Genomic DNA, 12,542 nt, shown 5'->3' on the forward strand with positions numbered 1-12,542 from the left:
AATACACACTTTTCTATCTTGGCATAGAGTCCTACATCTCTTAATTTTTGTAACACATGACGAACATGAAGTTCATGTTCTTTTGGATTCTTAGAATAGATCAAGATGTCGTCTAGATAACATACCACAAAATCGTCCAAAAACTCTCGAAAAACATCATTCATTAGATGTTGAAAAGCTGCTGGTGCATTTGTAAGTCCGGAAGGCATGACGTTGTATTCAAAATGTCCATACCTAGTTCAGAACGCAGTCTTTTATTCATCTCCTTCTTTGATGCGTACTAGATTGTATGCTCCCCGAAGATCTATTTTTGTATAGATCTTAGCTTGATTCAGCTGATCAAGAAGTCCAGATATTAAAGGTAGTGGATACTTCTTTTTGATGGTAATCTTGTTGAGTCCTCGATAATCAACACACATCCGCAATGATCCATTTTTTTTCTTCACAAATAGAATTGGAGCTCCTGCTGGAGATTTAGAATGGCGTATGAAATTCTTGGCTAGATTTTCTTCAATATACTCCTTGAGTTCAGCCAACTCATTTTGTGATAAACTATAGATTAGTCCGAATGGCAGTTGTACTCCTTCTTCAAGGTCAATTGAGCAATCATAGGGACGATGTTCCGGGAGTGTATCCGCATTGTTTTTTTCAAATACATCTTGAAATTCTTGATATTGGCTTGGAATGCCACTTGAAGTCTTTTTACCAGTAGAAACGAGTGTGGCATAAATAATGTATGGTGATTCTTTCATAGCTGCATGCAAGAAAGCTTTTGCACCTATAAATATGGATTTAATTGAACTGGACTTATGACTCTCTACTTGATTAACTACACTGTTAGTTATACTTTTAGAGAAAGTAAGAGTTCGAAAAATCCAATCTATTTGAGGGTTGTATTTTTCTAACCACGATAAACCTAAAATGACTGGATTAGAGGGAGATCTAATGATATTAAATACTACAAAACTATTATGACCATTGATTATTACTTCTATAGGAAGGGTTTCGTGAGTAATATCTCCAGAAGACAATGGACGACCATCTATGACTTCTACGTAAACAGGTTTAGTTTTCTTTACTAAAGATATGCTATGTCTTTTTGTAAATTCTTCATCTAAAAAACACGTTGAGGCTCCTGAATCTAACAAGGCAGAGACTTTGTAATGTTTAGGTCCTAAAATAACATTTAATATAAAACAAGGAGAGGGCTCTGAGGAGAGAATAGGACCTTTGCTAGATGTTGTGCAAGGTTCCAGCCGCACGGTCCCTATTGTAGCTGGACAAACTTATTTTCCGACATATTATCTTCTTTTACAGCCATACTCCTTATTTTGTGATTGCGTCATTTCTTTGGATAATGTTGAACAGTGTGCTTTGGTTCTCCACAATATAAACATAATCCTTCTTGACGACGATAAGTCTTTTCTTGCTCAATAAGAGGTTTGAAACGTACTACATCAATTTGCATATCCTCTACTTCCGAAATTATGTGTTGAAGAGGTTTTGGTGTTGCCATTGAATTATAATAACGTTGAGGTCCACTTGTACGGTTCTCAGATCGGAATTCAAAAAGGCGATTGTCGCACTTCTAAGCAAATTCAATTGCTTGACTCAATGTTTGAGGATCAAGTAAGTTGAGCATTAATTTTTTTACCTCATATTGTAATCCATAGAGAAATTAGCTAATAAGTGCAGCATCATCTCACTTGATATCAGTTGTAAGTTGTCAAAATTGTGAAGCATATAACGTTACTGATCGATTACCTTGTCATAAAATACGGATCTTATTGGTTGCAACACGAATTGCATCATGTTCTCCATACATGGATCAAAACTTTGCCAAAAAAGCCTCTAGATTATCCAATATTGGATCTCGTCGTTCAAGAAAAGATGAAAACCACGATAGTGCCGAACCTGAAAGAAGCGTACTAATGAATCTAACTTGTGATCCTGGAGTTGGATAGCTTTGAGATTGAAGTTCAATCACAAGTTGCACTTGATTGATAAATCCTCGAAACTTGGATCTGGTGCCATCAAACTTCTCGGGTAGGACAATTCTTGGTTCTCTAACATTTGAAGGACGTTCCACCATAGGAAAAAGGACATGGTTTGGTGCAGATGTTGAAGCAGCTCCAACCATTTCTATATCTTCACTTTCTGCCAATCTTGTTGCTCCTTGTGGTGGTAAATTGAGTTGATGAATTGCAAGCATTAACTCCCTCAATTACTCTTGCATTTGTGCCATTGCACTCTTCATTTCAAGAAGTTCTACCATGATAACACTTAGAAAATAGAAGATGTCTAATATCGCTCAAGACAAATAGAAGAGAGGACTTGAGGACAAAGAAAATACTAAGGACAATATCAGTTTAGAAGAGGGTAATCCGCAACTTCTAATATGTTTATATCTTATCAAGAAAAAGGGGTAATCCATTCTTAATCAAGATTAGACAAAGCTCTGATATTGTAGGTGTACTCTTGTCAATCTGTCAAGGACAAGAACTCGATGAAAAAAAAATTCATACAAGTGAGCCTTCACTGAAAGAGAGGTAACAAAATATATATAAACAAGTATATATATTGAAAGAGAAACTGGAATGGCTATTGCCAAAAGACAAGAAAACTAGAGACCGTTGAAACTAGACTAGAAGCAAGAAAGGAGTTGACAAGAGTGAAGAAGCCTTCACTCTTGTCTCTATATATACTCTCTAACTAGGGGCTACGTGGCGACGTTCTATAAGACCTCCAATATGTGTTGACTTTGTAGGGCACATGCTTTGACTTACAAGGCAAGTTTTTCTACGTGTGGGCCACATAGTTAGCTTGATCTTCAAGCTAACAACATGTGTGGCACATGGCCAACTTGATGACCATGTTTCTAATCCAAAAAGTCAATTAAAGACACCTATGAAGTCAAAGCAGCGTCTAAGAAGTTTCTAGAAAGCTTTTATATTAAATATTATAGAATTAACTTACTTTTACCTACTTTTGCTTACTTCTACCTATTTCTATATGTAATTATTAGCTTACATGATTATGGCCATGACAGCTAGAGATTTGGAATGGTGTATGAAGTTCTTAGCCAGATTTTCTTCAATATACTCCTTGAATATAGCCAACTCATTTTGTGATAAATTGTAGATTGGTCCAAATGGCGGTTGTATTCCTTCTTGAAGGCTAATTGAGCAGTCTTTGAATGATGTTCTAAAAGAGTATCTACATTCTTCTTCTCAAATATATCTTAAAAATCTTAATATTGGCTTGGAATGCCACTTGAAGTCTTTCTACCAATAGAAATAAGTGTGGCATAAATGACACAAGGTGATCTTTCTTTTGCAACATGCAAGAAAGCTCTTGCACCTATAGATACAGGTTTAATTGTACTAGACTTATGACTTTCTATTTGATTAATTATGTTCTTAGTTATATTTTTAGAAAAATCAAGACTACGAGAAGTCAAATCTATTTTAGGATTATATTTTTCTAGCTATAATTAATCTAAAATGATTGGATTAGAGAGAGATCTAATGATATTAAATATTACAAAGCTACTATGACCATTAGTTGCTACTTCTATAGGAAGGATTTCATAAGTAACATCTCTTGAAGATAACGAACGACCATCCATGACTTCTATATGAACAGATTTAGTTTTCTTCACTAAAAGTATGCTATATCTTTTAGAAAATTCTTCATCTAAGAAACATGCTGAGGCTCATGAATCTAACAAGGTAAAGGCTTTGTGATGTTTAGGTCCTAAAATAACATTTATAGTAAAACAAAGAGAGGGTTTTGAGGAGAAAATAGGACCTTTACTAGGTATTGTATAAGGTTCCAACTGCATTGTCCGTATTGTAGCTGAATAAATTCATTTTTTAACATACTATCTTCTTTGATAGCCGTACTCCTCATTTTATGGTTGTATATTTTTTTTGGACAATGTTGAATAGTGTGCTTAGGTTTTTCACAATATAAGCACAATCTTTCTTGACAACAACGAGTCTTTTCTTACTCAATAAGAGGTTTGAAATGTACTGCATCAATTTTCATATCCTCTACTTCCGAATGTATGTGTTGAAGAGATGTTGGTGTTGCCATTGAATTATAGTAACATTGAGGTCCACTTATACAATTCTCAGATCAAAATTCAAAAAGACGATTGTGGCACTTCACAACAAAGTCAATTACTTGACTCAATGTTTGAAGATCAGGTAAGTTGAGCATTAATTTTTTTACCTCATGTTGTAATCCGTAGAAAAATTGGTTGACAAGTGCCGTATCATCCCACTTGATATCAGTTGCAAGTTGTTGAAACTGTGAAGTATAAAATGTTATTGATCGATTGCCTTGTTGCAAAATATGGATCTTAATGGTTGAAACACGAATTGCATCATGTTCTCCATACATGGATTGAAACTTTACCAAAAAAGCTTCCAGATTATCCAATATTAGATCTCGTCGTTCAAGAAAAGATGAATACCATGATAATGTTGAACTTGAAAGAAGCGTACCAATGAATCTAACTTGCGATCCTGGAGTTGGATAGCTTTGGGATTGAAGTTCAATCACAAGTTATACTTGATTGATAAATCCTCTAAACTTTAATCTTGTGCGATCAAACTTCTCGGATAGGACAATTCTTGCTTCTCTAATATTGGAAGGGCGTTCCACCATAGGAAAAGAAATATTCTATTATCGGTGGAGGAACATGATTTGGTGCAGATGTTGAAGCAGCTCCAATCATTTCTATATCTTCACTTCTTGCCAATCTTATTGCTCTTTGTGGTGGTAAATTGAATTGATGCATTGCAAGTATTAACTCCCTCAATTGCTCTTGCATTTGTGCCATTGCACTCTCCATTTCAGCAAGTTCTACCATGACAACACTTAAAAAAGATAAGATGTCTAATATCATTGAAGACAAATAGAAGAGAGGGCTTGAGGACAAAGAAAATACTAAGAATAATATCAGTTTAAAAGAGGGTAATCCGCAACTTCTTATACGCTTATGTCTTATGAAGAGAAAGGAGTAATCCACTCTTAATGAAGAAAAGATAAAGCTCTAATATTATATGTATACTCTTGTCAATCTGTCAAGGATACAAACTGGTAAAAAATGCATAAATTCATAGAATTTGTGTCAAAAAAAAAGTGACAAAATAGAAGAAAGTATATATATTCAAGGAAGAATTGGAATGGCTATTGTCAAAGACTAAAAAACATAAGACTCTTGAAACTAGATTAAAAGCAAGAAAGGAGTTGACGAGAGTGAAGAAGGCTTCACTCTTGCCTCTATATATACTATCTACCTAGGAGCTACATGGTGATGTTTTGGGACCTCCAAAAATGAATTGACTTTGTACAACACGTATCTAAATTTGTAAGGCAAGCTTTTTATGTGGGCGCCACATAATTAGCTTGTTCCGCAAGCTACCAACATATGTGGCACAAAGATTAACTTGTTGACCAAGTTTTAACCTATCAATCAAGTATAAACACATGTAAAGTCAAAACAGCGTCTATGAAGCTTTTAGGGAGCTTCTCTAGAAGATATTATGAAATTAATCTACTTTTATCTACTTCTATCTATTCATACCACGTAGGTAACAATTACAATAAATATATGTCCATAACACTAAGCACATCTTAACTTAAAAATCATAATTTTGGCACTCTACATGCATTCTTTTATCTTAAAACAATTAGTGAGTCAATTTGATGATTCACAGTAGGTTAAAAACTTGGACAATAAGCTATCCATATATCACATGTATTGATAGCTTGTAGAACAAGCTTACTATGTGGCAGTTATATAGAAAACTTGCCTTGCAAGTCAAAATACATATCATGCATAGTCAACATATTTTTGGAGGTCATATAGAATGTTGATACATAGATCCTAGATAGATAGTATATATAGAGGCAAGAATGAAGCCTTCTTTATTCTTCTTAATTCCTTTCTTGTTTCTAGTTTAGATTCAAGAGTCTTTAGTTTCTTTATCTTTTGGCAATAGCCATTCCAGTTTTTTTTAATATATATACTACTTTATTTCTATTTTGGCACTTTTCTTTTGATATAGATTTTTAAGTTTATGCATCTTTTTTAATTCATGTTGTTGACAATTGGATGATGTAAAAGGCAAAAATCAAAGTAATAATATTGTATCTATGGTTGTTTTATATACAAAGAGATGTATTTTATTTATTGTGACAATATAAGATTAGATATCAATAGAAGATGGTTTTTTTAGAAATTTATTAAATTCACATTAATTAATCTAATAAAATTTTAAGCTTAGAATTTTTTATTATTTTCTATTAAAAATATGGTAATCATGATGAACATGGTTAGTTTTTATTGGTTGCACATGTAATAGTGGAAAAATAAATCAAGACGTCATTTCTCTTTTCTTTTTTTATAATGGTTAAGATGGATAGGTCAATTTAGTAAAAACTTGAGTCTATTTAACACACAAATACACACACACACACACACACACATATATATATATATATATATATATATATAGAAGGAGTTGTTAAAGCCATACTCTATATTACCATCTCATGATTGATTTTGTCTATCTTCCATCTCTGTTCTTTATTCCATGTCCCTTGTCTTGTTTCCAACCTCCATCTCTTGTTCCTTATCTCCATCCTTGTTCCTTGTCCTCCAAAATTAATTATCACATGGCTTAGAGGATGTGGCTTTAAAAAATCTCTCTCTTTATATATATATATTTGAATTTAGATTTTTATTTATTTATTTATTTTATAAATAGATTAATAAAAATATTCTAATAGAGATGTCTATAATTAAATAATTAAAATTCATATTTCCTTAAAAATACTTAAATTCACATTTTACTTATAATTAAAAACATATTTATAAATAACTAAGAGCTATATTTCTTTAATACTTGATTTTAAAGGTTGCTTATAATTGACAACATTACTTCAAATAACTTATAATTCTACTTCTTTAATGATATTTCATTTGTCACATTACTCAAAATTGACAATGTTTCTTCAAACAATTAAAAAAGTTACCTCCATAGCTCTTTATTTATAAGATTGTTACAATTAGCAAAGTTGTTACAAGAAATCAAAAATCTGACTTCTTTAACAGCACTTGATTTTATCAAATTGCTCAAAATTAAAACATTACCAAGTATAACTGAAAATTTTACTTCTTAAATGATACTTTTTTTAGAAAGTTGCTTACAATTAAAACATTGCTTCAAATATTCAAAAACCTTGTTTCTTTATCACTAAAGTTATCAAATTGCTAACTGAGAACATTATCTAAAAATATTAAAAATCTTGTTTCTTTGACTACAGATAATTTACAATAATACACACAATTAACTACATTGACTGAAAACACAATACTCTTGTTTATTATTTTTGCCTATATAATTCATGAAATAATGCTAAAGTGACAATATTACCCTAGAAAATTTTAAAAAAAAATTCTTTAAAAACACCTGTTTTATTATATTACTCACAGCTGACATTATTGCTGAAAAAAACTAATAATGATACTTCTTTAAAAACATCCAATTTATGTAATTTCTTATATTCAATAATGTCCCCACAAGAAGTTGAAATTCTCACATCTTTTACCAAGTTGCATCCCTCAAATTGCTCAATACTAACAATATTGCTTCATGCAATAAGTTTTCCTAGACAAAAGTTGATTTGTCAAATTTCTTTTAACAAAAGCTAAGAGTAAGGTGCATATATGAATAGTGCATTCAGACGACACAATCAAGCTTATGCCACTGAAGACAACACAATGCCATTCACATTCAAGCAGATACTTTACAAAACAAGCAACTGCACATATCTAGTTATCAATGTCAGATGTCGAGTTCATTGAGATTAAAAATGCTAAGCGACTACGAACCCGGTGACATTGCTCAACAGCCCGACACTGAGCCCCTCCTCATGTGCCACGCTTTCAAGGTCAGTAGCTGAGGACATCATAAAATTCGCCGAGACTACCCTGAATTACAATACAGATGCGCAGCCACCTCGTCAGCAGATTGTAAGTTCCGCCAGGCCTCTTCACCTCGTACATAGGCAGGGATGCCGAAAAGACCAGGAGCCATGTCGTGAAACTTGACGCCCTTTTTGTCATACAAGCCTAGCAGAACCACACCAGCGGCCACTAACATGTTAAGCAATCGTCCTCCACTATGGGAACCAGTGTCTAACCTGCTTCTAAACTCTCTATTCGCTATTATTCACTATTATGATACAAAATGCTCTATCTTCGAGTACTGGAGGCACAAACAATGATTTGATGTGGTAGTCAAAAGAATGAAGCCATGACGAATCTGCTAAACTATCAATCCATCGAACTGTGAAGCCCATTGAATCATGTCGATGCTGCTCTCAACTGCTGTCAAGGGACCTGCAATACTGCATCGCTCTAAACACAAATTATCGTCAAAACCATGCGATATGACACTTCCGTTTTCAAACCGTCTGCCAGATGGAACTAGTATCAATTTTACTTTTGAGACAGCAGAGAACGCACAAACAAGCAACACTACGAGAATAAGGGAGCAAAGAGGGAGGGGTTTAGGCTAATGGTGTGCGAGCCACCGCGCCCTGTACATTACAGACGAAAACATTCCCAATCGTAACTAACAACTGAGGAAATGAGTACCTACATTGGGGTTCGTTGAGGTATCGAATGGATGACGGGCATGTCAAAGCCGTACATAGACCCAGACCCTGCGGAGGGATGACAAACAATTCCTTAGAACTAAGACACTTCTCAAGGTATTAATGATAAAGACCGCTCACACATCTGGCACATCCAAAACAAGCAACTTCAGATTTCTTTGAGTGGATGTCAACACATTAAACAAGTGTCATACTCTCGTTGGCTTGGCAAGAAATACACAGATATGAACAACAAGAACTCGTACTGATTACGCAAAATCTGGTAGACGTGGATGTCAAAGACGTACCCGTTGAATAAGCGTAGACTTTCTGGGTTTTCCAGTATACTTGTGACCAGTAATCTTCAACCAGTCTTCCTGAATTTCTTTTCGTGTCAGAACCAGGTGAAGCTTTGGCAGCTTCAATGGTGGTGGAGCAGGTTCCTCGTTGGCCAGGCGTTGGGCAACTCGCTTAGACCGCTTTGTAGCTCCTTTGCTACTGTTGATTGGCACTGCTTTAGTCGTAGCAGGCACAGTCTCAACACCACGATTCCTGCGCTCATCCCACTTCTCATCTCTTAACACATGAGGAAAACTGCTGATACGTTACCTCATGCTACTGACTCGATAGAACAAGTAACTCTAAAACATGCAAATTCCTCCACACAAGGTGCACCGAACGAACCAGAACAGAAGTAAGAGCGCTTCAATGTTTATAAATCAATAAGAATGTCAACGGTCGATTCCGCATAGTAAGTGCCCCTAAAATGGCACTGGCACTGGCACTGTTTCACAAAACACTTACTATGTATGGCCTATGATAGTGTTCCAAGGAAATTGTATTTTCACTGCCTGTCCAGTGGCAATCAATCTACAGTGCATTCATCACTTCAATGAGATCCTAGCAACTAAGTATGTCACCACACACTGGGAGCCAACTTACTCGACAACGAAGAGTAATTTGAGCATACCTTGTAAAGGATCGCAAGCCCCTTTCTATATCTTCCTTGGGCGGAGTAAACGACCGTGGCACACGTCGTTGCCTCCTCCGAGCCACGGGCTGGGGCAACTCATGTTGACTGGGCACCTGGGCTGCTGGCCGCCTCGCTGCAGATGCCTGGTTCACCTGCTGCTTGCATCGTCTCAACCTCCCCCCATTGCCCTCTCCCTCCGCCGCTGACTCATTTATGGTCGTCAAACTGTTTTTCTTCTCCCCTCCTTCCTCATCTTTCCGAGGCGTTTTCGCGTCAGACCGCTGTCCCTGATGTTGTGTTTTCTTGCCTTTCTGTCGTTGAGTTGCGGTGGTGACATCCGCCCCTGCCTGAAAATCTGCTCCCGCTTCCTCCCCTTCACCCTCCCTCTCCTCGGACAACTCGTGCCTCTGCATCTTCACATTGTCTTCGTCCCAAGATTGCCTTCAAATATTCACGAATCCCAATGAGCGCAATGAACCCCCACAAACCACTACTAATGCCCCACATACGCTACCACAACAACCCCAAGCACTAGACATGGAACCACTGCCATCGACGGCTCCACATCAACTCCTATCCAACAACAACAACCTTGGTCCTACGTTCAACCAATAGTATGGTAAACTCGGTTGAAGTAGGGACATACTCCACTCAAAACATTCGCAATCAGCAAGATACCAATCACCATAAGGATCCGCCGCTGCCCCCAAAAATAAATAAATAAATAAATAAAACTAAAACTAAAAATACTAAAAGAACTAAAAGAACTAAAAAGAACTAAAAACCTAAAATTTTGAAAAATCTATTATTTAAATTTAAATTTAAAAATAGATATAAAAATCCTCTACGAACTCAAAGAAACCCGTCAACCATAAAAAGCACGGTATCCGCATTCCCCCGCAAATCTGGACGCGATCTGGACGACGACGGACGTAAATGATTTCAAAACATAACACTTCCGCACAGAGGATCCGTCTCCCTCCGTCTTACCTCAAACTCCACATCCCCCTCTGCTCGACCAAAACCATACAAAGCAAAAAATATAACAAAAAAACAAAAAAACTCTACCTTTCAGTTGTAAGCAATGCACTCGTATGTCCAAGCTTACGAACTGCAGACACGGACCTGCTTAGTTCTCGTTGCCACTCCATAAATCGCTCGCTTCTCACCACTGCCCTCCGACTCCCCGTTCCAGTTGCCTGCATTCCCCAACACATACATACACACACGTTCCCACGTTCAAAATCATCTCCGTACCGCTACCGTCTTCCATGAACACCATATCTAACCTAAAAACATCAATTCAATGACCCTGTTCCCAGCAACCCCTGCACCGAGAAACAACATCCGCAGCTACCAATCCTCGGCCACTCGATGCCGTATCACATTCAACTAAGCCTGCTTACTCCACAAAAGATCCCTTCAACACATGCAGGCATCCACAAACACCACACCTCATCCAGCAGTCTCATTTCCACCCTCGATGACTTCTTTCTTCACCCTGAATTCCATATACCGCACCTCTCCCAGCTTCCCCAGCCAATCACAAGCTTTCTGACCAAAATCATCTTAAGAAAAATTATACTAACCTCGAACACAAGCTTCCCCCAAAACGCCAGCACACTACTGAATGAGCCGCAATATCGCCAGGATTGCCCGGTTCCCACATACGCAACTTTAAGTTCACAGGATCACCAAGGCAGCACAACAAAATAGAATATACATAACGTACCGCATCAACAGCTGTGGCAGCAGCAGCGGCCATGCTCCAATCCCCAACTCCGGTGACGAAGATGGTGCTGATGATGTGGTTCGGACTGTTCTGGATAGTAAAATTGACAACAATACTTCAAGCAATTCCTCCCTGCCGACTCCCCCGGCCTCCTCGGAAAGCCGGGGCATGAGAGCATCCCTTTAATCACACGCCCGCCCCCACTCCAACTCCAACTCTCTCACTCGCTCACATGAGGACCAGCAACAACCTGCCTACCAGGAAGAAAAGACCAGACCAGAGCAAAGGAAAGCAGAGTAAAGCGAAAGAAAGCGAAAAAATTAAAAATTAAACACAAATAAAAAATAAATGCAATAAACAACTCTGGATGCCTGCGGGGAACAACACCGACGGCGGAGACGCGGAACACAGGGAGGTAATGGTGCCAGACACAAGTAAAAGACCAAGTCGAGCACCGGGATAGGCTGGCAGATAGTCTAAAGGTGAGCGAGGAGGAGAAAGGAAAACCCGGGGGGGGGGGGGGCCGCGACGGAAATACCAAACAACAAAGGAGGGGGGGGGGAAAATAAAATAAAATAAAATAAAGAGAGAATAAACACATGTATAAAAAAAAACTGGCGTTGTACTGGAGTCTACGAGAGTTTAATATTAACTCGGCAGCGCGATCATAACTTGGCCTGTTGTTGTGATCAGTTGCAAGGTAACCCACACTTCCTTCCCTTCCCTTTCTTCCTTCCCTTCCCTCCTTCCCTTCCCTTTCTTCCTTCCCTTCCCTCCTTCCCTTCCCTTCCTTCCCCTCCCTTCCTTCCTTCCCTTCCCTTCCCTTCCTTCCCCTCCCTTCCTTCCTTCCCTTCCCTTCCCTTCCGTCCTTCCCTTCCTTCCCTTCCCTTCCTTCCCTTCCCTTCCCTCCTTCCCTTCCCTTCCCTTCCTTCCCTCTCTTTCTTCTTCTGCCAGGTCTTCTCCATAGCCTCCCCTCCCCTTTCCCTTCTTCTTCTTCCTCTCCTTATTTGTCGTCGTCGTCGTGGTCTTCTTCTTCTTCTTTTCAGGTAACTCGCCGCTCAGGCAGCATCGGGTCTCTGCTCTCCACTCCCTCTCTCCCTCTCCAGCTGATATTCCTGCTCAGGTGACCCGCAGCTCCCAGTGCCCGGCGTACGTGTCTCG

General features: G+C 37.9%; 1 protein-coding gene across 10 annotated transcripts; it reads right to left on the reverse strand.

The window, feature by feature from the left end:
* Nucleotides 1-7,804: 7,804 nt before the first annotated feature.
* Nucleotides 7,805-11,883, reverse strand: LOC112287217 (uncharacterized). Of its 10 annotated transcripts, none has more exons than XM_024530007.3 (7): nucleotides 11,382-11,878; nucleotides 11,104-11,203; nucleotides 10,775-10,848; nucleotides 9,647-10,090; nucleotides 8,985-9,228; nucleotides 8,682-8,745; nucleotides 7,805-8,427 (listed from the first exon to the last, which is right to left on the reverse strand). In XM_024530007.3, the coding sequence occupies exons 2-7, from the start codon at nucleotides 11,119-11,121 to the stop codon at nucleotides 8,411-8,413; spliced, it is 861 nt and encodes a 286-aa protein (XP_024385775.1). In that variant the 5' UTR covers nucleotides 11,122-11,203; nucleotides 11,382-11,878; the 3' UTR covers nucleotides 7,805-8,410. The 10 variants fall into 10 exon arrangements, 8 of the variants coding, with proteins under 8 accessions (XP_024385775.1, XP_024385773.1, XP_024385771.1 ...); XM_024530005.3 differs by having other exon boundaries at nucleotides 10,718-10,848; XR_016505196.1 differs by lacking the exon at nucleotides 11,104-11,203 and having other exon boundaries at nucleotides 8,985-9,242; nucleotides 10,718-10,848; nucleotides 11,382-11,883.
* Between the last annotated feature and the right edge of the window lie 659 nt (nucleotides 11,884-12,542).

The sequence above is a fragment of the Physcomitrium patens genome, chromosome 10 (assembly GCF_059467195.1).
Source record: "Physcomitrium patens ecotype Gransden chromosome 10, ASM5946719v1, whole genome shotgun sequence".
NCBI classification, from domain to species: domain Eukaryota; kingdom Viridiplantae; phylum Streptophyta; class Bryopsida; order Funariales; family Funariaceae; genus Physcomitrium; species Physcomitrium patens.

Bases quoted from the DNA above. Each gene is read 5' to 3' on its own strand.
- LOC112287217 (XM_024530003.3), bottom strand. From the start codon at position 11,414: ATGGCCGCTGCTGCTGCCACAGCTGTTGATGCG. The intron at 10,091-10,717 runs GTAGAGTTTTTT...GAATATTTGAAG, and splicing joins GCATTGCTTACAACTGAAAG to GCAATCTTGGGACGAAGACA. The intron at 9,229-9,646 runs GTATGCTCAAAT...GGATGAGCGCAG, and splicing joins GGCTTGCGATCCTTTACAAG to GAATCGTGGTGTTGAGACTG.